Below are 27,824 nucleotides of genomic sequence, written 5' to 3'. Positions count from 1 at the left end.
CAGCCTGGAGAAGAGAAGGCTCCTGAAGGGGAGACCTGAGAGCAGCTCCAGTGCCTGAAGGGGCTGCAGGAAAGCTGGAGAGGGGCTTGGGACAAGGGCCTGTAGGGACAGGCCAAGGGGAATGGCTTTAACCTGCCCGAGGGGAGACTGAGATGAGCTCTTAGGCAGAAGCTCTTCCCTGTGAGGGTGCTGAGGCGCTGGCACAGGGTGCCCAGAGAAGCTGTGGCTGCCCCATCCCTGGCAGTGTTCAAGGCCAGGTTGGACACAGGGGCTTGGAGCAAGCTGCTCTAATGGAAGGGATCCCTGCCTGTGGCAGGGGTTGGAGCTGGAGGAGCTTTAAGGTCCCTTCCGACACAAACCATTTTACAACCTATGATACGCCCCACGTGCTCAAAAAGCTTCTCTAGCCACTGCAGAGGTCTGGACAGAGGCAGAGCACAGGAATCATGTCCTGCGGTCCACCCTGTGTGAAAGGCAGACCTGCTCCAGTCTCTCTGTCACAACACGTCTCAAATGTAAGCCACTGCAGTTCCAAGACAGAGCCATTTTGATGTAGTGACAGCAATAACATCTTTGGGTCTCATGGTTGTGTATGCAATAGAGAAAAAAGGCTTAGGGCTGTCAACGTGGTCACTGTCACTGATTTGAAGGAGTCTTCAAACTTTTAAGATGCCAAAAAGAGATATACTTGACCTCAGTGGCTAGCTCTCTTTGCTGCCCAGATCAGAGACAAACCTCAAATATTAGCAAGCATATTTTTCAAGATGCATCCAATACCTTTTGTGAAAACAGGGCTGAAAACCAGAACAACAGAAAGCAGATGATTAGGAGCCTGAATATACAGCACAATGTATGATACACACTATACACCACTAATAATATGCCCTCCGATTACAAAGGCTGTTACAAGTTGTATGGCAGTTAAACCTCGCCTGGTGAAAAGCCAGGTCATGGAGAAACGATGATCTAAGTTTGAAATAAAACTAAATTAGAATATAATTAGAACTGGAAGAAAAATACATGATACAGATAAAGGTTCTCCTGCTTAAGACCTTTACTCACTTAAGAGGCCACACATCTGCCAGCTGAAAAAGGGATGCGAGAGTGATGAAGAAAATCTTCCAAATAAATCAGTATTTTTTATTTGATGCACCACCACAAGGTTCAGCAGTAAATAAAACTCTCTTTATATTCACCAGATCCCTCCTACACAGAGGAGTCCTAAACTTTGAGGATCTTCAAAGCGAAGCAACACAAATCTCTTGCAGTTTGGGTATTTTCGCTCGCTTCAAGCTAAGTTTCAACAGATGGAAGTTTCCCTTTGATGATTAGACAAAATTGCCAAAAATGCTGAACTCAATAGCTCTTCAAATATTGGAGCTACTACAATCTTGATTAAAGTTCCTTGAACAGTCCTTTTTTCAAGAAGCGCTATTCTGGCCTTTTTTTCCAAAAGTAGCAAATAATAAAAATATGACAGCCATGAAATAGGAGAGAAAACAGTTCTTAACCTCTTCGCTGCTCACAATTTCCAGGAAAAAAAGCCTAAACGTTTCTCAACATGGCACTCTACACTGCAATGACTCTGTAGAGCTTTATACTCAGTTATATTGCCCTTTTCCCTCCTTCTAAGCTCCCAGGAAATGCAGTGAAACATCTTTAAATGCAACAAAACACTGCTAATGTTTACAGTTGGAAATAACTGAGATTACAACCTAAGCCAGTTGTAACTATAGGAAACAATGGAATGTATTAGAAATATCAACTAACTTCTACTGGCACCACAGGGTGCTACTCAATAGTGACACAACTAAATCCCGGTATTTCATTTTTCCTCCATATGCATTTATAGATTTTAATGAAGTGAAAACCTACTGATAACAACCAGATGTTCAGTTATGTATACCAGCTCTTAACAAGCTGCTGAAAGAAGCCTTTATAATTTAACTTTGGGAGCTCTATCTTGCAACATAACGTTAGCAATAGTTTCTACATTAAAGTCATACAATTAAATACTGAAGTGGCATATTTTTGCTGATTATGCACTTTTAATCATTAATGTACACTCTTGAGTGCTAACATTAACAAAACCAAAGAAAAAGCTGAGTATCCATAACATACCCAAGGGAGCCGTAAATCAAACACCAACATACCATAACACAAATGTTATAAGGGACTGCAAAAGTCTAATCCTTGAAAAGCAATAATGCTGTAGTTTCTATAAAATGTCTTAAACTTAAACATGAAACCTTCTTCCCTGGCATTCTATACAATGCAGCAGGGCCTGTTTTTCAAAGGGATAATTCCAGATACTTTTAATAAACCTCAGGTACAGAGCCACAATGCTGCAGAGCCCCACGGTCCCTCCTACAACCTGGTTTAGCTATGCCAAGTTGAATTGCCTTGAAGTATTTACCTTTCCCAATACAAACTAACTTTGAGAAGCAGTTTCTTAAATTCACCATACACAATTCTGAGACACTCCTAGATATGCTTTGCTGTATACTTCTGCAGCCTTTCCCAATGACAATCAACACATTTTGGTTCTTCAGTTATATTTCATACTAAGGGATATGGAGTAGTGAGATACAGATTTGCCATTTGACTTCTCCCTCATCTCACACCTTCCTTATTCATTCTGAGCTAGACTGCCCACCTGCATTTTCCAAATCCCTCTGTAGGTTACTTTCTAGACACACATGAGCTTGTTCTAATAAAGCTTGTAGAGCAAGCTCAAAGGTGAGCAAGCTTTGCACACACTGCACACAGACTCAAGCGTTCATGAACTCAGCACCCCTGCCAAGCCCAAAGTCTTACACTTGGTTTTGGTCATATCAAACCATAGAATGGTTTGTGTTTGAAGGGAGCTTAAAGCTCATCCAGTTCCAACCCCTGCCACTGGCAGGGACCCCTTCCACTGAAGCAGCTTGCTCCAAGCCCCTGTGTCCAACCTGGCCTTGAACACTGCCAGGGATGGGGCAGCCACAGCTTCTCTGGGCACCCTGGGCCAGCGCCTCAGCACCCTCACAGGGAAGAGCTTCTGCCTAAGAGCTCATCTCAGTGTCTCCTCTGTCAGGTTAAAGCCATTCCCATGTGACATTTAGAACCATTCCAAAAGCAAAGAGTGCAGGACTGTTGTACAGGTACCTCTGCTCCTGCATTTCAGACACCGAGATGGTCTTTGATGGTTTAAAAATAATCTTAGTATTTCAGTGAAGGAGGAAAAACAGCAGCTTAAACCAGGGTGTAGAGAAGCAATATATTTAGACAGCAGCTGCCAGCTGTATCCACCACTCCTTCATGAAACTGCATCCACAGAACCCAAGGGACACACAAATTGTGACAATCCACAGTTCAGGCTATTGAGCGCTCCTAACAAAAACTTTGCTATTCTGAATGACACTTCAAACACAGGCTCAGCATGGATATTTTAATGGTCTGTCACAACAAAAATTCATCTTTAATAGCAGCTTTACAGAGACCCTGTTAGCAGTGCCACTGTATGCTGCCAATGCTGCCTGTCCTCTAGCAAATGATCCCAAGGTTTGAATACTTCATGTATTACACATAATATATTCCTTCCCAAAATTCACATAGTAGGCTTATGTTTTTCTTGATTTATTCCACCCAAAAGACAGAAATTAACTATTCCTTTAATACAAAGTAGGGAAAGAATTTACAGCGTAAATCTGACCAAGGAAAGGGAGGGAAGCAAAAGGTAAACTCACTACTAAAATAATCTTGATCATCCTCCAGCAAATAAAATTACAGTAAGCAAAAATCTGAGCTTTATAACATCTCTATGAAGAGTTGGATTGTGTATTAGAGAAAGCAAGAATTTTCGTATCTCCTTTCCCCTACCCTACTCCCCCTATGATGATTTAGGGATAAAATGGTTAGTTAAGGCATTATCACATTGTGACGAATGTTATACTGGTGAACAAGACAATAAATTACTTTTGTAAGTTTTAGTATCCTACTAACAGTTCAGTAGCATTCTATTTCAAGAGAAAAACTAGCTAAGGAAACCTATTTTAAAAAAAAAAGAAACCCAAAATGCAAACTTTCCACAACTTTCCCTTATGAAAAGTGAATATGTTTTAAGATGAACATTTAAGATTATAGACAGGCTTTGTCACTTTTTTTTTAAATAAACCATTATTATCACTATATTATTCAGTAAACTAAGTGCTTTCAACAGCTACTTGCATCCCCAGCAACAGCATTCACAAAGAAACAGAGATGCTGACAGGTTGAGTTGTTCAAAAGGGTTAAGAACAATAATGCCCGCAAATTTTTTTCTGCCAGAAAGACAAAGTAAGTAATACTGGACCCCACGCACACATTGGGACTTAGAAGAAACAGAAATAAAACCCTGCAGGATTTATGAACTTGCCCATATATCGCAGTCCTTTCACCCCTCATACTTCCTTTAATCTGCTCCAAACAAAAAGTGTATCTGTTCCAGGAAGTCCTGACAAGCTTCGCAGAATGACGCTCTAAATCATATCACTAATTCATTACATACTACCAACACAAAACGCTCATGTAATGGTGACAGAGTTGTATTTAATGATAGCAGTGTTTCAGAACCCATTGCATTTTGTCAGCTTTCCAACTTAAAGAACAATCTGAAGTACAAAACCTAAATCATCAGCAGAGCTTTACACTACACTATAAGGGATAATCTGAAACTCTTATTAATTAAAGCTGTGATCCTTTATTTGGGGCACCACATTTTAGGCACAATATCATCTAATACTGCTAACGCTATCTTTGATAAAGTTTATTTGCAGAAAAAAAAAAAGAGGTTAAAACATACCAGGACAGGTGCATAAAACAATTTTTATTTCCAAAGAACAAAATAAGTTCTCCTTCATGTAATACTGAAGTATGTTTCATGACATGTATCCCAGTGAGATGTGGAGTCAATATACGTCAAATACGGCAGATGCATGAAAAAAGCTAGGTAAGCAAATCTGGAGATCTACAGAAACATTCCACTTACTCATTGGTCTTCCTGCTTCTTCAGACTGATATTTCAATTCACTGATATTCCAGAAATTAATATTAAATGAGTCATAACATTTATTTAATGCACATGCAGTTCAAAAAGCCATGCAACTGTGGAAGACAAACTTCAGTTTGCACCTTGCTGCACCCCCTAGAGACGAAGCAACACCCCAACGCACCCCTCCCTGTACAATCAGCACAACCATTTACAGCCATAAGCTACCAGCAACTGTCTGTGTGCCCACAGAGGTTCCTCAAACAAATGTCAAAGCTACTACAAAATAAAACGGGATAACTTCTCTTGGTGAATTGAAGCGTGTGTGAGATGCCGAAGTACTTCTTCCAACAGAAGACTCAGGGCTGGTACTGGCTGCAGGTTATCGTTATCAGTACTGAACATGGAGCATTCACACACAAGTATTTAAACATTATAGCCCCATCACTCTAACTTTTATATTCTCTCAAATGCTCAGTTTACACAAGGAGGCAAGAAAAAGATAAAGGAAAAAGCCAACTTACAAGAGGGGAATTTCAACAATGAGCTGGACAAGGCAACACAGCAATTCTTCTATGAGGTCTTCACACTCTGTTCCTGAAAAGAAGCATATAAAGGTTTTCTGGATTTTCAAATACTGAAAGAAAGCAAAGATTTATACACCTAGATCCAGACAATCAGTATTTTAATTAAGGAATGGACACCAGAAGATAAATTCTGTTTTAGTAGATGGCATTCCTTCCTGAAACAGAAAGCGCTTGGGATTATCACTGGGATAACAGTGATGCTTACCCTTTAATACATAAAAAGATAACTAATAACAATTGGAAAGTGAGACGTTGGTACTGTAAAAACATGCTAATATTAAGCACATTGAGCCTTACTTTCCTACTTATCTAAGGTCATATTGAATGGCATTACCGCTAACAGCTGAACAGCTGATCACTACTGACTTTTTCCTCAGTTCTACAGTTCCAAGTCTCATCTCAAAATTCCCTGCATTTCATCTATCTTCCACTTTTTTTCTAATCCCAAGCGAAGAATAAGCAGAGACAGACAAAAAACTGCTCCATTTGCCTAACATACACTGAACAATATTCTAAACTGTGATCCTTCAAACGAATGCAGCCTGCTGTACACATCGCTGTTGCTCTTACACAATCAAACGTACACACTACTTTTTCATGAACACATATGTACTTATTGAAGAGGTTTCACATATTTTTACAATAAGGATTTGTGAACTTTTAAAACTGCATTTCAAGTGAGCAGAAATTATTCCCTACTCACACACAGTGTGACAAAATGCATAAGACTATTTTAAAAATGCATAATTATTTTAAAAATTCAGCTATTCTAAGCAATAAAACTGGTGGTATTTTACACTAGCACTGCAATTTTTAAAAGCAACTGTACCGAAAACTTAGAAGACTTACTGAGGAAAAAGCTTATTAAACCATTTGAAGTTGTCACATAATACTGACCAAAAAAAGACAAATCTCTTTTTCTGCTTTCAAAATAAAATTATAAAGAGAAACCTACAGCACAAAGAAGTGTAGGGTTTTATAGTGCTGAATGGCCTAAAAGCATGCATAGTTTTTCCCCTCTGCATTACATCTCAATGATTACCCAAAAGCTTGTTTATTTTGTATTTTCAAATAAATACATCCTGCAATAAACACAACATTACAGCCAGGTTATGGCAGTGTTACTCTGTTTAACCCAAGTTTGTTCTTAAAGCCAGGACTCAATTTTAAGAAGCACACTAGAGGGAATATTCACAATAAAGCAAAATTATTTCTTTCCACAATCAGTTTATTAAAAACACATTAAAAATTGTCACCTAGTGAACTGCACATTCTAAAGGAAATCAGGTTTTTATCACGGAAACGTGGTTTCCTTTATATAGAATCCCCCATGAGTAACACAATGTAGCTCCTGTTAGTAAAAAAAAAAAAAAAAAAAGAGAACTGCTAGTAGTATTTAACCTTAGAGAGAACCACAGCCAATAATGAAGCCCAGATAATGTATTCTATAAGTAACTTAAACGTGACAGTTTTCTAAGGTTTTCTGAATCTAGAAAACACTTACAGAGCAAGACTACGTCCCCAAAAGTGCCTCATTTTCTTAACAACTGAGGAAAAGGAGGAGGAAAAAGGATGAAAAAAGTAAAGTGAGTGCATTTTAAGAACATAATTTCTCCCACCATGCTATACACAACCCATCTGAAGACAGATTAATGTTATCTCAATATGAAAGAGGGCTTTTTTCCCCCAAAGTATAATCAAAATAAAGCACAAAAATATTGAGTTAGTACAATCACACAGAATGGAAGATGTTAGTCTTCCCTGCTCTGCTCTCAAACTATTTTTTCTTTAAAAATAAAAAAAAAAAAGACTTAATTGCTGTAATCAGTGTCACTCAGCTACAATAACGAATGTATCCTTTTCCCCATTGGGGCACATGCATTCTTGTTTAATCCTTGTCTTGCCAAGACAATGAGGCGGACTCATGCCAAATCTATAACGTGAGAGAGAGCTATAAACGCAGAACACTATGTGTTTTCATAAACAATGCCCTTTTCAATAACAGGATAGAGACAATACACACAATAGTCATTCACATTAATAGATCACATACTTGGATCAAAGACACGTATAAAGCCTTGGGGAATATAAGCAGAGGGTGAATCTGTCCAGATAAGAGCAGACCTGCACAGAGAAGAATCATAGGTGCATCTTCTAAAGTCTGCTGCAATGCAGAAGTAACTGCAAACACACACAGCTTTCAAATGTCCAGTTATGCTGAAGTATCATCTTTTACCAATATATTGAAGTCCTCAAACATGTGCATTACTTGAACTGTAGGGTTTTTTTTTTGGTGGGGTTTGTTTGGGTTAGATTTCTCAGTTGTTTTTTTTTTTTTTACATAATTTGGTTTTTTTTAGAACTTTTTCAAAGCTATACACATTACAGACACTGGATTAGCACTGCACAAGCAAAACAGCTTATCCAGAGGACAGTACACATGCCAAGAGACTCCACTTCTACTGAAACCAGCCCAGCTCCATCCTTGGCCATGAAGCAGGGTTTAACATTCACAATAAAACAGTCTTTCCTCTCAAGAACCTAACTGCTGTGTTGCCAAAACCTGACATATGCTGCTGTAGCAGCTAGCTGTGCTTATTAATAAGATATTCGGGCAGAGCAAGGTTCTTTTTCTTCCCTATTGCTCCTACAGATAGGATAGAATCCAGGCACCAATAAGGAGATAATTTGTTATTTGCAAAACAGTAACTAAACCCCATCCATTCAACGTGTTACACAACTGGTGGACCTAAAGCTTCTTTGGGTTTTGTGGTTTTATCTCCACCTCTGTGGGCTCCCCAGAGCTCCCAACTTTCACTTAAAAGTGTTAGTAACGAGTACATAAACTAATTGCCATCCCTCATTTCTTTTATATGACAGCTGAGCAGTCATGAAATCATTTGAGGATTGAAGTAAATGCATCGTTATTTATTCCCTCCTCTGTGTCCTCGGATTTGCTGTAATAGAACAAACACTGCCCTTAGCAGCCGAGTGATAAAAGTTTCTCTACAGAGTATGAATAAAGTCTCTTGCGGCAGGTCAAAAATAGGTTAAATGCATTGATGGTTTGATTTAGAATGTAATAAACAGAGTGTGCTCTCTTACACCTCTGAATCACAATAGTAAAAGACTGTGCCAAAATTATGGGATACAGACAGAGGAAGCCTCACTGAAAGATGGATGATTTGTGCCAGCCAAACTCCAGCCTTAGATCCGCATACGCTGAGTCCAGTTGAGGATTTATTAATATCCAGATTTTTTAGCTGAATGCTAAAGAATATGGCTGAAATCTCTATGAGGATTTTCCTACCATCAACAATCTTCAATATCACATCACAGAACCACAGGCTGGTTTGTGTTGGAAGGGACCTTAAAGCTCATCCAGCTCCAACCCCTGCCACGGGCAGGGACCCCTTCCACTAGAGCAGCTTGCTCCAAGCCCCTGTGTCCAACCTGGCCTTGAACACTGCCAGGGATGGGGCAGCCACAGCTTCTCTGGGCACCCTGTGCCAGCGCCTCAGCACCCTCACAGCAAAGAGCTTCTGCCTAAGAGCTCATCTCAGTCTCCCCTCGGGCAGGTTAAAGCCATTCCCCTTGGCCTGTCCCTACATCCCTTGTCCCAAGCCCCTCTCCAGGTTTCCTGGAGCCCCTTTAGGCACTGGAGCTGCTCCCACATCTCCCCTTCAGGAGCCTTCTCTCTTCCAGGCTAAATCAGCCCAAATACATCCTCAAAACAAAAATCCTCCAAAGCTATATGCAAATTCCCAATTGTGGATGAAAAGGCAAAAGTTGCTCTTCCTGGACTAAAGAATCTTCCGAAAACTGTCAAAAGGAACAAGCTTCTACTAATGGTCAGATGATTCTTGAAGGAATTCAATAAACAACGCTGTTAGCAGGGACTAATCACGTACAATTTCTTCACTACAACTTTATAATGATAGGCTACAACATATCTATGGACTCAAACTTGAAAATGAAAAACCTTAATAATCACATTTCATGACACAAAGCACAATTGCTCAGCTTTCTTCTGAGCTTAAAACACAGTTTAGTTGGGAAAAGCACAAATTGGACATTCAGAAAAAGCAAAAGCACATAAATTGCAAATCCGGGAGGAGAAATCTTCAAGATAAGAGACTTATTAAAAAATGCTAACTAAACAATTGTGGCTATGTCATATACAATCTTCCAAAATACAAGGTATATTCCCGAGTAGCCAATGCCAGGCCATTTTCCATACATCATTACTGTCATACACTACACACTTGTGCCTGTCATACCAAATATCACACAGCAGATGCTGACGCTCTGACCGACTGCAGTGTGAGCAGCCTGATGTGCTGACACTGCAGTTATGTACTCCTGACTGTGCTACATTTAAACACAGAGAACATGGTACTTGGACATAAGCTTCACCAAGAAGGAAAAAAATGGATGCTCACGGTTCAAACACACAACTACAGTGATTCCCAGATTTTAAGATGATCCTGAAAAGAATGGTTACCTCTCTTTAGAAGGCTGTGAGATTGAACAAGGCATTGAAAAATGGGTAACAGGAGAGAGACGTTGGTTGTGTTGTTGGTTAGTTGCACTGTTCTTTCCAATATCTACTCACCAGCCAGTAAGAAAATAAGCAAACAGTACTTCAAAGTTCAGGCACTCTGTGAAAGCTCTTATCTATATGGATATTTTATTTACATTATATAGTTCACAGAATTGTGTATAAGGTTTGTTTTACCATGCTCACAACTGAAGAACAGCAAAATATCATCAAGCTCTGGTAAATGTAAAGACAGCAAGGACAACACAGAAAAGCTTGAATTTTTAAAAAAAAACATGTTCACCAAAGACAGCGTTAAGCACATTAAACTTAAGTAAAAGTACTAATAAATCTGTGTAAACTTCACAATAACAAGTCACGCTTTAACCGCCAAAGTTAAAATAAAGATACACTTGATTTAATTATAAAAATACTAACAAAACCACATTTCATTATTTTTCTGCACACTTCAATAGGCCCTAACACAACAGTAGTTTATTATACTCCATTAATGATGTATCACTTTTCCTATACGCAAGCCAAAAGCTATAGGAGGGCATTCACCTTGTGACCATGCTCTAGAAATACTTAAAAAAACCTATGTGAAGATCTGCTAGGGACCAAAACGAGTAACTATTGAAAATACAACACATTATGAACCTCAACATCTTGAGGAAGGTCACAAGAACCATCTCCAACTGGAAACCAGAGTCAAAAGCAGCAGCACACTGGAGCCACATGAGCCAAAGAGAAGCTCCTTGCTTCCTGCCTTCAACCCCTCTCACCAGCAGACCACACACAATTACCTTCCTAATCAAGAACATCCAGCGAGCAATCTGCTCAAAGTTAATTGCTAAGTACATTTGCCATCAATATGCACAAAATTATCGCTAATAAATGTCACTGTGAATTACAATCAAGTGCTACTAGACATGGTATAAACATGGATCTACCCCTGTGACAAGAATCACTTTCATACCATGCTGCGAGGAACCCCCAGCATAAGGAATAAAGGTTGCAGGGGCAAGCTAACAAAACATAACAGATTTTCCACCTGTTGTACTGTGCTGCAGTATACCACTGAAGCAAGAGGTGGGCAATGTTTTTTAATGCAAGTACACACTTGTAGGCAGTCTGCTGTGAACTTACAGCAGCTCCCAGCGCATAAAGGGGCTACAAGAAACCTGGAGAGGGGCTTTGGATAAGGGCCTGTAGGGACAGGCCAAGGGGAATGGCTTTAACCTGCCCGAGGGGAGACTGAGATGAGCTCTTAGGCAGAAGCTCTTCCCTGTGAGGGTGCTGAGGCGCTGGCACAGGGTGCCCAGAGAAGCTGTGGCTGCCCCATCCCTGGCAGTGTTCAAGGCCAGGTTGGACACAGGGGCTTGGAGCAAGCTGCTCTAGTGGAAGGTGTCCCTGCCCGTGGCAGGGGTTGGAGCTGGAGGAGCTTTAAGGTCCCTTCCAACCCAAATTATTCCATGATTCTATAAGCAGGTGTTGCCTTCTAACACATCAGATAGGTGACTTCATTCTTGGAGATCACTCAGCACCGTTTAAATACATTAAACCATTTCAGCATGTAGCAGTTAATCTTTTGGCACCAGAAGTCTGCTTCCCCCAGAGCAAAGGCAAGTGCCAAGGAAGAGAACAGATTCTAACAAACAGTTTTACCTATTCAATGAGCAAGCAGCTATAAGGTGTTCCCAACACGTACCCTTGCTGGACTGACTGTTGAGGGAAATCCAGAGTCAGACACTTTTAGTTGTTCTTCCATAATCCACTCACACCATACTACCGTTCTCATACCAGTTCTTCTTGCAAGACCATTTTTGGCTTTATGCAACAATCAACATGCAATTACAAACTCAACAGTGTCTTTACAACAAAGCAAAAGCAATCAAGGCTCCTATGCCAGCATTATCTATCATGTGTTCTGTAGAGTGTCTTGATACAGGCCTACATGACGATTTGCAGCAGTGTTACAACTTTCTTTTTGCTGTAATCAAACTGATTTTGAATGCATTCATATTATTCATTCAGAAAGAATGATGTGATAGCAGAAACAGAATAGCTAGATTACTTGAACATCTTCCCTGCCACCTTTTGCCTGGTGTAATACATAAGAAAGACAAGGAGCTGTTGGAGCAAGTCCAGAGGAGGCCACAAGGATGATCAGGACTCTGGAGCACCTCCCGTATGAAGACAGGCTGAGAAAGTTGGGGCTGTTCAGCCTGGAGAAGAGAAGGCTGCGTGGAGACCTCAGAGACGCTGTCAGAAGGGAGCCTACAAGGGACTCTTCATTAGGAACTGTAGTGACAGGACAAGGGGTAATGGGTCTAGACTTAAAACAGGGGAGGTTCAGGTCCGATATAAGGAGGAAGTTCTTTACTGTGAGGGTGGTGAGGCACTGGAACAGGATGCCCAAAGAGGTGGTAAATGCTCCATCCATGGTGGTGTTCAAGGCCAGGCTGGACAGAGCCTTGGCTGTCATGGTCTAGTGTGAAATGCCCCTGCCCATGACACGGGGGGTTTGAACTGGATGCTCTTAAGGTCCTTTCCAGCCCTATTCTCTAATATGTGAACCATTTCCTGGAGATGCACTTGGTTTTGAACATTCTGCCTAAATTCTTTGGGATTTCCTGCACTCCTGCATAAACTACTGCCCACTAATTAAATTTTAGCAGTTGGCTTTTCAATGAATCAGTTCTAACCACAGTACTGTTATTTTCCCTCACTAGATTCCTGAAAATTGCATCAATTCCACTCCCTGGCTGCTGCTGGTTTATGAAACGTATGTGAAAAGAAACACTAAATAATTGCAACATCATTGTTCCTATAGTAATACATGGTAAGCTTTATCCCAGTTCTATTGTTTTTCTGAAGAGAGCTGTTAGCACCTTTTAAACTGTATGAAAATGACTAAAGCTAAGGTAGGTCTACAGCATCACTTCTGCACAACTGTTTAAAATAAATGTCAAAATAAGTTTGTAAATAAATGGCCATGTTAAACTTAATACAAATCTTTAAAGAAAAAATAAACCAAACAACTCCAACCCCACTCTAGAAGTCTATTTTGCTGTAAGAACCTGTAACAGCTTGTTAACAAAGATTTAATTCTAGCAGATGACAACAGCTAATGTGTAACTAAAAGCTCTCATCACATTCTGAAGGTGTTCTCCTTCATATGTATGATACAAAGGAAGACGGTTTACACCAAATTCAGACCCCAAAGGAAATAAGTCTGTTTTACTACTACCTACTTTCAACCTCACAGGTTGCCCCAAATTGTAAACATGTTGTAAAGAACCTCATGAGTACTTCATTTCCAGTTTTAATGCAACGTTTTGGATACTTAGCCTAAACAAAACAGAGAATCACAGAATTACCTAGGTTGGAAAAGGCACTTAAGATCACCAAGTCCTACCATTAACCTAACACTAACAAGGCCATCACTAAATCATGTTTCTGAATGCCATGTCGACCAACACTGACAAAGAACTTTTTAGTCTCTTGTGGGATATATGCTTCACTAGCACTATTGTATACCTACCGTATGAGCCCGGTGCTTTGTCTTCGTAAGTAAAATGAAGTTGCAGCTCCTCCTCTGACATTCGACTGATGAATACTTTCAGCAAACAGCAAATAATAAACAGTGCATTGTGAGCCTGCCAAATAAAGAGGTGACTAGGAAAGAGCAGAAACAAAGAAGAATCAATAATGCTTAACCCGCTAACCTGCATCAAAAGCCACAAGTTAATATATGCCAGAGACAAAGGGGTTCCTACAGTTAAAGCAAGGAAAAGCCAAAGTGCTCAAGCATGGAGTCTTCAGTTGATGATATGGTAAACTGGAAATGGTTTTAAAAGCAGTACTTTTTTCCTTCCCCCAAGAGAATACAACTTTATTGCTAAATTTGTCTTGTTAAAAAACACCACAGTTGCCAGAAGCACCACTCTTTGAAGAGCTCACCAGGTAGCTCGGCATTCTTCTTCAGGTTTCTACATTCTATGGACTCAAGCCATCAAGGTGTTTGAAAATTTCCATCAGTTTCAGATAGAGAAGCTATTCTGTCTCCCTGAGCACTCTTCCCAGTCAAAACAGCCAGGAGGTGACCATAGGCATTTCAGGAGCACAGTACAGCAAGATTTTTCTATGCAACATACACAAATGTCTTCCAAGCTTTCTGAATGCAAGGGTGATATAGCTTCTTTATGTTTTCTTGAGTCCCAGTAAACATCTGCTGGGAAGCCCACCCAACAGCACATAGTCAAGCTCTTGCTTGAAGCTGTACTTTCAGAGTGTTTTTTGGATTAAAACAGCAGGAGCTATCCAGGCTGAAGACAGTCCTGGTACAAAGGGTCATTAAAAGAAAATCATCCTTTTTGAAGTCCCAGATCTGATGAGACTTGGACATTCGTCTATGGGTTTGGGGCAACAATTACAGAAAGCTTCATGCAAAAACTATACAGTTCTACACACAACTCTTGGAGTTCTTTCCTACTGCTGGAAGCGGCAAGCAAAACTAATGGAAGTTGCACAATATGATTCGAAAGCAATGTCTCTGTGTAGAAGTTCATGTTCAAATCCAACTCAATTTAAAATATTTCCATATTTTTATCAACACTGGTTCACATATTAAGATTTAGCTGAAAAGGACAGGTGTTTAAACGGCTCTAAACCAGTAGTAACCAGAAGTTACACCACCTGTACACAAATGTATTTGTGTAACACAGGATGAACACAAACATGCCTTTTTCCCCCCAGTGATCTATTTACCCATTACACTTAACCTGTGTTTGGAAAAGCACTAGATACTTGTTTCTTTTCAAATAACATTTTAAGAGAATTCTAAGTTTTGGTCTGTGAGCATGTTTACTAGTGAAGTAAAAAACTCAAGAGCTAGCAGCAAAAGCAACATTTAAGAAGTGAAACGGCACACAAAGCTTTTCTCCTTGGGCACTTACTTCTGACATTCTGCTGAAATTTTTAACTCTTTGGTTCTAGAAAGAAAGACTTTAATCAATGACCCAAGGTTTCCTGTTCGAGGATTCTTCTCAACTAAATGAGGAAAAATAAGAGATGATTATATAGCACTTCTAAGTTGACACTACTTAGTTCAAAAAATACACAGAATGAAACCAAATCTCAAAGGCTTAAAGCACAGTATATCTAGTTTTTCTGCACAGCTGTTGATGTTCTTTTAAGATTCTCCAGTACATGCTTTACTACTCCGTAACTCTTCTCTAAACATACTTTTCGGCCTAGATTTAAAATAGCCCAAATGTAGAGCTCCTACTGCTTTCCCTTCAAGACCTATCTATAGCACAACAGTCTCCTGTCAAGAGACATGGGCAGATTTTCATAACTAGTTTTTTACCTTCCTGAAACATCACTGATCACATTTAGACTATCTCTTCCTTTCAACCTACAATTAATTCTCTCCCTTTACTGGTCAACTTAGAGGGCAGAGTACACAAACATAGTAGGGATGGAATTATTTTATGTCTTTCGGTTATTTCAAGCTCTACAAAACAATTGACAATGGAAGCTTCTAAAAGCCAGGGATATATATATACACAAAATACATTCTTTACACTACTACACATAGAAGGAAAGTTAGGTTTATTAAAGACATGGATGTGCACATGATTAAGCATATGGAAAAAATATGTCACAAATTCTCACCTAAAGACTTGCAGACTGAGACTGTGGCTTCTTCCAAGAGCTTTAAGTCAGCACTAGGAGAGAGGAAAAAGAAAATAAACATGGTTACAGAAGCAATTGGGTTCCTGCACTTGAAGTGAAAATTCATTACAAAACAGTAGTAAAATATTCCTATGAAGCACCTAATTTTACTGATCCATTAGCAATAGGACAAGGGGTAATAGGTTTGAACTTGAGCAGGGGATATTCAGGTTAGATCTTAGGTTCTTCCCTGTGAGGGTGGTGGATGAGCTTTAAGGTCCCTTCAACCCAAACCATTCTGATTCTATGATGAGGTGGTTTACACAGATATCACAGAGTCAGAGTGGTTGAGGTGAGAAGGGACCTCTGGAGGTCCGTCACCTTGTCCAATCTCCCTGTTCAACCAAGGCCACCTAAAGCTGGTTGCCCAGGAACACAACCAGGTAGCTTTTGAGTTACTCCACAATCTCTCTGGAGAAGCCGTTCCTGCACTCGGTAATCACAGTCACAGGCAGTATGAGATGCATTCGAAGTACAGTGACTATAATACATGAAACTAATAGTCAAACGTTAATTGTTTGTCAAAGTGAAGTGATGGCACTACATGCTTCATATTGCTAGTATCTTTGTGGCTTCAGTGTTACAGGTTGGGCAGAGAAGAGATTCAGAGCAGCCCTGTGGAGAAGGACCTTGCGGTGCTGGTCAATGAGAAAATGAACATGAGCCGGCTTCTGTGTGTGCTCGCAGCACAGAACCCCTGCTGCGCACGGGTCTGCACCCCCCGACTGTGAGCAGCAGCTCAGGGAGGTGATCCTGCCCCTCTGCTCTGCTCTTGTGAGACCTCACTTGGAGCATTGTGTGCAGTTCTGGTGTCATCAACATAAAAAGGACATGGAACTGTTGGAACAAGTCCAGAGGAGGCCACAAGGATGATCAGGGGACTGAAGCACCTCCTGTATGAAGATAGGCTGAAAAAGTTGGGGCTGTTCAGCCTGGAGAAGAAAAGGCTGCGTGGAGACCTCAGAGAAGCTTCCAGTGTCTGAAGAGGGGCTCTTCATCAGGGACTGTAGCAATAGTACAAAGGGTGATGGGTTCAAACTGAAATAGGGCAAGTTCAGGTCAGATAAAAGGAAGAAGTTCTTTACTGTGAGGGTGCTGAGGTGCTGGCACAGGGTGCCCAAAGAGGTGGTAAATGCTCCATCTCTGGCAGTGTTCAAGGCCAGGTTGGACAGAGCCTAGGGTGACATGGTCTAGTGTGAGGTGTCCCTGCCCATGAGAGTGGGGGCTGGAACTGGATTATCTTAAAGTCCTTTCCAACCCAAGCCATTCTATGATTCTATGCTGCCATGCTTAGTTTGATGCCACTGAACCTACACATCAGATGGCAACCTACAGACAGAACTTAATTTTTACAAGAACTATCATATAAAATAACATCTTTTTTAGAAGAATAAATTAAAGGATCTTCAACCTGACATTTTACCTCAAGCAAAGCACCACTTTCCTGCAACTGTTATTACACTAATGCAACAATCACATCCGATACACCGAAGTTTTCACAACTTCATTACCTGCCTGTTGGTACGCCCCAGTGAAAACATCCGCTGAAAAGAACAATAAAGCACTAAAACAAAACCTGCCAACAACCATTGAAAATAAATAGCAGCAGTGTCAAACACATAAAATACATTTATACACTTCCATCACTACAAACCTATCAGAACAGACTAACTGACCCCTGAATACAAAACAGAATAATATATGGGAAATATATTATTCTGTAATAGATGGGTAAAAAAGACAAATAATAATAAGATATTGTGTCCAATGCCACATTAAGCAATACAAACGTGTCCCAATATTAACACCTAAAGGGCAACTTTTTCCACTGTTTCACTACCCTCATCACAAAAAAAAATCCTGTATCTATTCTGAATCTCCCCTCTTCCAGTTTAAAACCATCACCCCTGTCCTATTGCTCAGAGTATCAGAGAAGATTGGACAGCTCCTACAGACTCAATTAACATGCAGTCTGACCTACAGGAACTGCAGTCCTTCTGAAGTTCCCCAAATCAAAAGCCAGTCAAAAATCCCTAAACAGTTTAATGCTTGCAAATATAACACAGTATGTAATATAGGCTGAACGATTTCAGAGCACGCGCAGATACATCCTTGTAATTAAAGGTATGAAAATCACCATCTCAGAATAAATAGGAAAGTGGCAATGTAATGAAACCTGAATAAGTAATTAAGCCTATAAAAGTCAGTGGTGTGGCCTCCATTCAAGCTCTCCTCATATAAAAATATTGCAGAACTTAATACTGCCATAATTAGATTGCCTGAGTCACTGTTGTTTCCCAAGCATTAAGATTTCTGACTACTAACTTAGTTTATATAAAAATAGCACTGAAGGCAAAAAGGAATGGTCCTGCATACACTCTCTCTGTCCCACCTGCTCAAAACCTGTCTCAGCAACCCCCTACAGCTCTGCCAGTGACTTTCTAAAAGGCAATGGTGGGGGAAGCAGTCCCCCTTCCTTCTGCTTTTAAATTGAGATGGTAATCCAGTTTACAGCACAGTCCTAAGAACTGTGGCATCAAGCTGAGATTAACTGTGGTGTTGTGTGGGAAGCCCCTAAGCCAGCTCCACTGCTGAAAACCCATGTGGAGCTCTTAGAAGCTGTTGAGTTTCTCTGAGGTGTGCCCGAGCTCCTGAGGGTTGAAAGAGGACGTAAGGATATTGGTAGAAATAGCAGCCAAAAGAATTATTTCAAACCTTTTTGAAAGGAGATGGAGACATGAAATAAACTAAGCTTTAAGATGCCTGCAAATTTTCCCTTGTGTCAGGCTCATTTTCTGTGTAGTGAGCTGACAGCAGGGACAGCTCTTCACCTACAGCTGAACACCCTTAGACAACTTTAGAGTATGGAGACTAGCTTTTTTTATATATATCAAATATCAGCATTCGTTCCTCTCATAAATTGCTCTTAAGCACAAGTTTCAGCAAGAACAAACTTACACTTTCATATACACTTTAAAAACATTAGACTTGCTCTCAAAAGTGGTCTCTGGCTTCAGTGCTAAACACATGCCAGGTAATAAAAAACAAATGGCATAAAGCTAAAACACCTTGGCAGCAACTACAGACAACACAGTTTTCTAAGTCCATGAGAAACAAGGAATTTCTGCACTTCTTAAAATACTTTTACATTTGTCCGTTTGGCTGCTTGTCATCAGTATGTATTCCTTCCTAAGAGCTGAGAGGCAGGGTGAATATTACACTGGGCACCAACTCAGCAGAGAATTCTTAGGTACTGAATAGCTGTAATCCAACGCAACGTGACCCACATCCTGCTACCCAAAGATGCTGGGGACTTCTGTAACATAGCCTGATTGATTACTGTAATTCCTCTAGGATTTAAACAGTAAATGCAGACATCCAGTTTTTAATTACGGTTCATTCATTTTGCCCTGATTTCTAAGCAGTCAGGTTTTAACATAAAGCATTCTTACACGGCTTTTTTCTTCCCTTTGTTAAAAGCTACACAAAGTCCTCAAACAAATTCCAGAGTTGACCCATTTCTACAAGTTGCCAGGATCAAAAACAGTGGTAAGCCAAGCAAGACCTTCAGATCTTCAGCGAAGCTTTTAACACTTGAGTCATTATTTTTCCTAACAAAAAAACCAAAACTGAATGCTTACTGAAAAACAAAGTATACAGCCCATTCCCTCTTATTCCTAAAACAAAAACACAAAACTGAATTTTGCTATGCTCAAAACTAGGCAACATCATCTGCTAAACTTCAGTTCACCCAACGGAAATACCTAGTGAGGAAGAACTACAGCAGAACACCACCCAACACATGCACACTCAATAGTAGTTATACTCCTGCTACATCCCCAGGGATGGGCTCATGGATAGAGTATAGTGGGAAACACAGTAAATAGCCCATTCTCAGCTACCCAGGGCAAAGCTTGGCAGTGGCTTTCTTGCCTTCACTTGGGTAGGAAAGGGAAGTGAGAGACCTGCAGAATGGTGTCTGCATGTTTTTTTTGTGCTGTGAGGACAGAAGACACATTGCATGAGCACTCAGGAAGAAAATGCCAGAGCAAGACTCATAAAGCTGGCACAAAAGAAACGTGAGGACCAGGTACAGTACTGACTTTGCTCTACAATCCCTGTGGAGATTACATTTGGTTAACGACTGTAAGAATGGAAACTTAACACTAAAACTTCCGTCTTTCCACTAATCCACAGAGCAGCACTGGTAGTATCCAAAGTATTTTTCAGTACTAATGACAAGAGCAAGCCCTGAGAGACTGAAGCTCCTTCACTGCACTGACCACAGATAAAAGTTCCAATCCTCTCTGAAAAGCCTCACCCAAAGAACACAAACTGCCTTGCTGCCAAACATATGTGTATGCATATACATAGATACATATTCTAGAAGCTTGCTATCGGGGATGGTGAGAAAGTCTAAAATGCAGCTAAACTGATCCCCATCAACATATTATATTTAACCATAATGAAGCACCTATGGGGGGATCCAGGAGAAAACAACCTTTCAGAAAGAAAAAAAGGAAAATATCCCACACATGTTCCACTCTGCAATTTTACCCACCAGGAACAGGGAAAGTCAAGACCACACCTTTTCAGAACTGAAAGACAGCTTCTGAAGGATTTTCTGTAACATGTAAAAGGTAGAAGAGAGATTCATTACGGATGGGGGCACAAAATATACCCTGGTCTACAACAGCTGGTAGCATATTCTCAAGTAGAACAAGATTATCAGTTTCTAGCATTAACAAGCAGCAAGGCAAGTAAACCCTTTCTGCTGTGTTGCAGCACTGCTGAGCACCACTTGGAGAAACCCACACACCTCAGCAACATCCAGTAAGCCCTGCCATTGAACGGGACACGTGGCAGCAAACACGAGGCTCAGGCTACCAATCTTTAATACTGCGATCACAGTGACCTGGGTGAGTTTGTACATGTAATCCTATATTTCAGCTGGCACAACCTGCACTAAACCACCTACCTGCTCTGGGACAAGTAATACATATCCCAATCATATTTACCAGTTCTATAATTTCCCAAGACGCAAGTAAAAGGTATGACCTTGTTTGGGGGTTCAAACAGATTGTGAGCACAGGGGACACACACGAAGGATTCAAAGTATACGTAACCACATAGACTTGACTGGCTTATTCAGATCCAAGAAGACATGTGAGAAGCAGGAAAAAAATCATAAGAATTCCTGCCTCATCTTGTGATCTGGTTTCCAGCATTTTCAAATTCTTTTAAGAAAGCAAGAAATTATTTTGGGTTTTTTTTTTTGGTGAGGGTAGGCCCACAGACTTCAGCAAAATTAACAGCAAAATTTGCTTCCTAACAGCACAGAATATCTTCAGAGAAAGTTTTTACCTTGTTTTACTTTCAAGCTGACATCAGGTATCACACATCAGCTGCAGAAGCAAAGAGTAATCGAGGGTAACCCCCTTCCGTAGGAAAGGGGGCAGCAAAACCACTGAACTTAGATCACATAGTAAGGACTCTGTACTAGGTAGGTCAGAGAACTTCAACAAAGATCAAACTTGCACGCTCAAATACTGCCCCTTTAATACTAGAAGCATCTTTTATCCTGATAAAAAAGTTCAACCTCTCAAACCTGTACTGTCATTTAAATGCCAGTTGGGAACTCAATGCACACACCCCCACCAAAACTATATGGGAATAGGAACAGAAATCAAAGTTACCTCTTTATATTCATAGAGCCACAGACTGGTTTGTGTTGGAAGGGACCTTCAAGTTCCAACCCCTGCCACGGGCAGGGACCCCTTCCACTAGAGCAGCTTGCTCCAAGCCCCTGTGTCCAACCTGGCCTTGAACACTGCCACGGATGGGGCAGCCACAGCTTCTCTGGGCACCCTGTGCCAGCGCCTCAGCACCCTCACAGCAAAGAGCTTCTGCCTAAGAGCTCATCTCAGTCTCCCCTCTGGCAGGTTAAAGCCATTCCCCTTGGCCTGTCCCTACAGGCCCTTGTCCCAAGCCCCTCTCCAGCTTTCCTGCAGCCCCTTCAGGCACTGGAGCTGCTCTCAGGTCTCCCCTTCAGGAGCCTTCTCTTCTCCAGGCTGACCCAGCCCAGCTCTCTCAGCCTGGCTTCATGTCCAACAAGAACGAGTGAAAATTTGGGGTTATTTATCATACGTACAGACAGTGATTATTAACTAAGTAAAATGTAATATTGGAACAGTATTTAGACTGTCTTGCTGAAATTACTCTTCTATCATTTCACAATTGATCTTACATAATTTTTTTTTGTCTTTAATTTTGTTGGGATTTAATCACATTGTAGTTACTGATCACAGCACATGGAGCCTCTTCACAATTTTAGTTTTATGTAAAAAAGTACGTTTTCAGTAAAGCTGAGGAAGAAAGGTAATTTAAGCAGTCTATTGCACAAAAAAAATATAAAAAGTCATCTTCTTCACTGACTGCAGATTTTTATTTCTGGCTTCACGCTACCGGAAAGCTTGATTCTGAGGCTAGCTATTCCAGTTTATATTGTAAGAAAACTACAACTTCCCAAAAGAAGAGGGGGAAAAATAAAATACAAAGGAGGAGAAAAATAAAATCAGTGGAGTTATTTTAGAGTGGCTGAATTCAGTTGCCTTACTTTAAATTTACTAACTGTGGACTAATCAGTCTACAGACTTCAGCAAACCTGTAACTCATAAATGACCAGCAAAGCTGCTTCCTGACAGCAGTCATTTTTGAAGAACATGGTTTTCTCTGCTTTTATGCTAAAGATATCACAATACAGGTTTCAAAGTGTCTGTGACTACTGTTAGAGCGTTGCAACATGGAAAATATTCTGCATAGAAACTGAAATGACAAACATACCTAAACCATGCCACCCTTATTATGGTAAGAATAAGGCCCAATCCTTAAGAATAAGACCCAGAAAACTAACTCCCCATAAAACAGAAGAAAAAAAAAACAAAGGAATGTTTTTTTGCTCTCAGTACAGCTTTCTTCTTTGCCACTGAATATAAAATTTAAGAATCAGCCCATTCAGTAAATCCATACTGTGGCAGTGCTGACTTTAAGGTACTAGTTGGAGGAAAGATGTCAGAGAACTTAAAGCTGCATATAATTTATTCTACCAATTTCAAATTGTATATTAAGGCAACATAAAAGTTCCTCATTTTTATGTCTTCCCATTAAAGGCTTATGCCCACTGTTCTTAAACCAGCAACTCATTAATAACTCCAGGGAAGCAACAAAGTGGAATAGTAAATACTATAATAGCACATGATTTTCAGCAAGTTCTGTGTTAGTTAACTCTGGTTTAAGTTTTCCACCAGGAAAGAATTGTAACTAACACTACCACTAAGGAGGATGTGGATTCTTGGTAGCAACTCACTGAAGAGTCAGACAAACAAAACGGATTGCTAAGACTCCAAAGTAAACGTCACAGCTTTTGCTCATAATAACCAAAAAAAAACACCTAGAAAAGCTGTATTTTATTTTTCCAATACCCAAACACTACTCGGATTGGTAAGTCACCCACCCAAAATGTAGGAAGTGGCAAATTTAAGAGGTTTTATACAATTTTAATTCAGTTCCCATGAATCTGTTCTGTGCAACAAATAAAGAACCATAAAGAAAAGAAAAAGGACACGCAGGAGTGTGAACTTAGACCACCAAGTATTTCCTAATGGATGAAACCAGAAATTTCTCAGCAGACACATCTGTAGCCCAAGAGGGTTTTACCTTCTCAGCATCCACAACCTGCTTTACAGAACAGGGTATCACAATACACCTTCTACAATGAAAAGCATCAGGCAACTCAAAACTGAACTGCTGATAGCTTTTCCTTATACTATCACTTGTGCATATATACACATATATATATTATTTATCTCTTATGATTCCTAAATTGTGTAAGGCTGCAATGGCTTTATCTGCCAAACACCAGAGACTTGCTCTGGCTGTTACCATCACTCATGAAAGGGGAGTCACAGGCAGTGAGCAGGGATTCGCTGTCAGCTCACTTCTAACTGCTGATGGCTGATTCATCATCAGGGTTTGTGAATGCACAGACCAGAACTACACCCACTTAATATTCTGTCTTACTATGTGCTTAACTACTAAGAAAATCAACATTATGAGGGGAAGAACAAACAGCCCAGAAAAGCAGAATATTACAGCCAGCTCGGCTTTGATCACGCACTTTCACGTTCATTTTTGGATGGAACAGCAGGTTTAAACAATCCCACGTTTTAACCCAACAGTCTGCTGTGCCCCAAAAATCAATCTCTCATTGTGCCAGGATTGTTTTGTGGTGCCATGCTATGAATCACTCTAGAGAATTAACTTGGCTGAAAAAATATACACTTCTTTTTGCTCTGTTGTTTTTTAGACAGATTAGTTTCTTATTAAACCCACGGCAGACCTGAATAAATACTGGAAGGGACAGTGAAAGGGCAGGAGTGCCTTGAATCAGTGCTGCTGACAGAGACACAGCAACTTTACAGTTAGCAGCACTGGTATTTGGCAAACTTCATTCCCCCCTACAAACTACCTTGTGTTCTTCACAGAAACAGATGAAAAAGCTAACTGGACTGAAAAAAATAAATCTAGTAAAGAAGATGTGGCTGAGTAAATGAGTAATACTTAAGAACTACATGGAACCACAGAGATTAACACATATGATCAGGTATGGATGGGGAGACAAAGCAAAGAGAGAGAATCAGGCTGATTAGAAATGGGTAGGTAGAGAAAGAGATGAACCAAACTGAAAGGGGAAAGTAATAAAAGCAAAATAATGACAAAGAAAGAAAAGAGTATGAAGTGCTGAGAAAAGCAAAGCATTAACAAAATGAGGACAGACATTAGAGCAAGGAAAGCAGTGCCACTAAAAATGCCATCAGATACGTTATCACACTTTCATCCTTCTCACATTAGAGAACCAGTAATCCACCAACTACCAAACCAAGGCCCCGGGCTTCTGATGTTGGGGATTAAAAGACTATTGCTCCTCAGAAGATCCAACTCAGTCTGGCAGTCCAAAATACCTTCCTTTGGCAGCTGTACCTGGACTAATTCAGAACAGCTTCAGTAAAGCAAAGAACTATCCACACATTCAAAAGGGAGGAAGCATGCACTGGAGAGTGTTAAAAATCTTACACTGATTCACACTGATCACTTTACACTTACTTACACGCTGATTCAGGCTTCCCTTCAATGTATCACAAGTACCCTTTCACCTTCCTTGCAGACACCACTACCTTGCCATGGGAAAGGTTACCTGACAGCAAGGTGAATCTGTTCAGCATCAGTTGCTGAAAGGATGCAATATACCCTGGCCCCACTACCTCCCGAATATTACTGAGTTTTCAATGGTGTCTTTTTGTTGCTGGCTGCTTTCTCTGCTACTGTGCATGTTCCTACTACCTTCTCATAGAATCCTAGAATAGTTTGGGCTGGAAAGGACCAGAAGATCATCTAGTTACCACCCCCCTGCCATGGGCAGGGACACCTCACACCAAACCATGTCACCCAAGGCTCTGTCCAACCTGCCCTTGAACACTGCCAGGGATGGAGCATTTACCACTTCTTTGTGCAACCTATTCCAGTGCCTCACCACCCTCACAGTAAGGAACTTCTTCCTTTTACCTAACCTGAACTTGCCCTGTTTCAGTTTAAGCCCATTTCCCCTTGTCCTATCACTACAGTCCCTGACAAAAAGTCCCTCTCTGGCATCCTTGTAGGCCCCCTTCAGATACTGGAAGGCTGCTCTAAGTATGTTTTTCTCCTCCCCTTTCCCTATAGTACTGCCATACGCAGAACAGAAGTATGTCCAAAGCAGCATCCAGAGAATACAAGCCTCTTCTCCCTGGGGATCCAATCAATCTTCTCTCTGCAAAAGTCTGAGGAAGCTGGATAGATCTTTCACTCCTGAGTACCACAAATTACCTCCAGGAAAACAACACACAACATTTATATGATTCCTAATAACATTTGCCAACAGTCCCTAATTTTGCAACACACAACTAAAAAAAGTGTAATTTGAAAACAGAATAAAACTTTAAAAATCTGTCCTGTTTGATAGTGAAAACCAGCTCCTTCCCACAACAGTCACAAACTGCCACCTTGCTGCTGTCAGAAGTGTGACCTGTGCTCAAGCCTCATTAAAAAAAAACAGAATTAAACTGAAATCTTGTGAAATATCAATCTCAAAAATGAACATTGACCTCTATTGTTCTGTCGCTGCAGGCAAGGTTAGCCGAGTTAAACAATGGCTGAGGGAGCTGTGCAGCCAACATCACCCGGCATCATTTGTCAAATGGTTCTTTCAGGTAGATGCAACTTAATGGAAAATTTCTGTTTCCTTCCAATTAAGCTGCACAAAAGATGCCTCTCCAAATAATTCTCTTCGAACTGCTAGGTAACAGCACCATCTGGTGGTCAGACAATTAAACATGCTTTTGGATCCGTTTTTTTTTGCTTGCTGTGGGGTTTTTGGTATTGGTGGGATTTTGGGGGGTGATGCGACTGTTTTGGGTTTGTTTTGTTTTTTTTTTTAAGCAAAACTACTTTCCATTGAATCTGACTCCATGAGGTAGGAACAAAAAAAGCTGTAAAGCAAGCTAGGAAAAATTACTTTGGTGGGTGAGAGAAGAGCAGAACAACTGAAAGGAATTGCTGGGGGTTTATATATAGCTATTTCCCCCTAAAAACAAAACTATATAGTACTATATGGCTTCTTAGAATATTTACCATCTTCACAGAATCATCATACTGTCCTAGAATGGTTTGGGTTGGAGGGGATCTTAAAGCTCATCCAGTTCCAACCCTCTGCCACAGGAGGGATACTTTCCACCAAGTCATGTTGCTCCAAGGCCTGCCTTGACCACTGCCAGGGATGGGGCAGCCACAGCTTCTCTGGCATCCTGTGCCAGCGCTTCAGCACCCTCACAGTAAATTTTGCTCATTATGGGTATGCTGTAATTAGTTCTTATGTCTTCAGGGATCCTGGAGAACAACTGCTCCCTCACACACCAACAGTTACATACTGCCCCCTACCAGCATCACAACCCTTCACAACACTGCACCTTCCTGCTGATCTCCTGCTACTCTCTCCATGCAGAAGCCAAAATCCTTCCTCCTCCTCAGTCTTTACAAAAGTAACACCTAGTACGTGCCTCCGGGTTGTTTAATGATTTTCCCTCCCAGTTGTGTGAACTTTCACTTACTCACAGGCACTCAGTAGAAGACAACAGATGATCTACCTGATCTATGTTAGAAAGATAAATGTGGTTCTTTGCCGTTCAGAAGGTACTTTGCAAAAGATAGATCACAGAGGCAAGTCAGATAACATGTAAGCTATACCTCACTAGAAATCGTATTCCATTCAACCATTAATTTACTTTCAACGTTTGAGACCTCATGAATCTGCACTAGTTTTTCACCTTCTGAATAAAAAAACCCTAAACAAACCAACCTTTGACTGGCATTTTCACAACAGCTCTGTTTAACAACAAAAATAAATTACAGGATCATAAATAATAAACAAAAATGACAGTAAAGTTTGCCAAAACACCTCTCAAACATATGTTAAATTTCTTAAAGACTGAAAGTGTTCCCTGTTTCAGCACTCACACATTATGGCTTATTTAAACCTACAACACAAAGTGTTTAGCTGTAGTCTGCTGTGATTCTATGAAAAAACTAGCTCCTTTGCAAGGAAATACTGCTAATAAAACAGGGTAAATAAGACATTCACTTGATAGAAAAGTGTCAGATGATACTGTAAACTGAAAAACAGTTTAAGTACTATTTAGAAGTATTAAGTAATACCAGATTGTCCTTGTGAGACCGATAATCACCGACCAGGCCAATGAATTTAGCCAAGGACTTGGGTTAACATAAATCACAAGGACTTATATTCTGCATTTCTGGAGATATGCTATGGATCCTCCCAAAAAATATTAGTTCTGTT

General features: G+C 40.5%; 1 protein-coding gene across 11 annotated transcripts in view; it reads right to left on the bottom strand.

Moving 5' to 3' along the window:
• DYM (dymeclin) overlaps window positions 1-27,824 on the bottom strand; it is a 226,070-nt gene that overhangs the window by 185,518 nt on the left and 12,728 nt on the right. For all 11 annotated transcript variants that reach the window (XM_062611731.1, XM_062611742.1, XM_062611737.1 and 8 more), the window contains 4 exons: window positions 15,818-15,870; window positions 15,097-15,190; window positions 13,683-13,816; window positions 5,533-5,605 (listed from right to left, as the gene is read on the bottom strand). In XM_062611731.1, coding sequence (XP_062467715.1) covers window positions 5,533-5,605; window positions 13,683-13,816; window positions 15,097-15,190; window positions 15,818-15,870 — 354 coding nt within the window. The remainder of the gene's footprint in view (window positions 1-5,532; window positions 5,606-13,682; window positions 13,817-15,096; window positions 15,191-15,817; window positions 15,871-27,824) is intronic.

Source organism: Pezoporus occidentalis, unplaced genomic scaffold (assembly GCF_034315485.1).
Source record: "Pezoporus occidentalis ecotype Australia unplaced genomic scaffold, CSIRO_AGI_Poc_V1 ctg157, whole genome shotgun sequence".
Taxonomy (NCBI): domain Eukaryota; kingdom Metazoa; phylum Chordata; class Aves; order Psittaciformes; family Psittacidae; genus Pezoporus; species Pezoporus occidentalis.
This window is presented reverse-complemented; position numbering and strand designations above follow the sequence as displayed.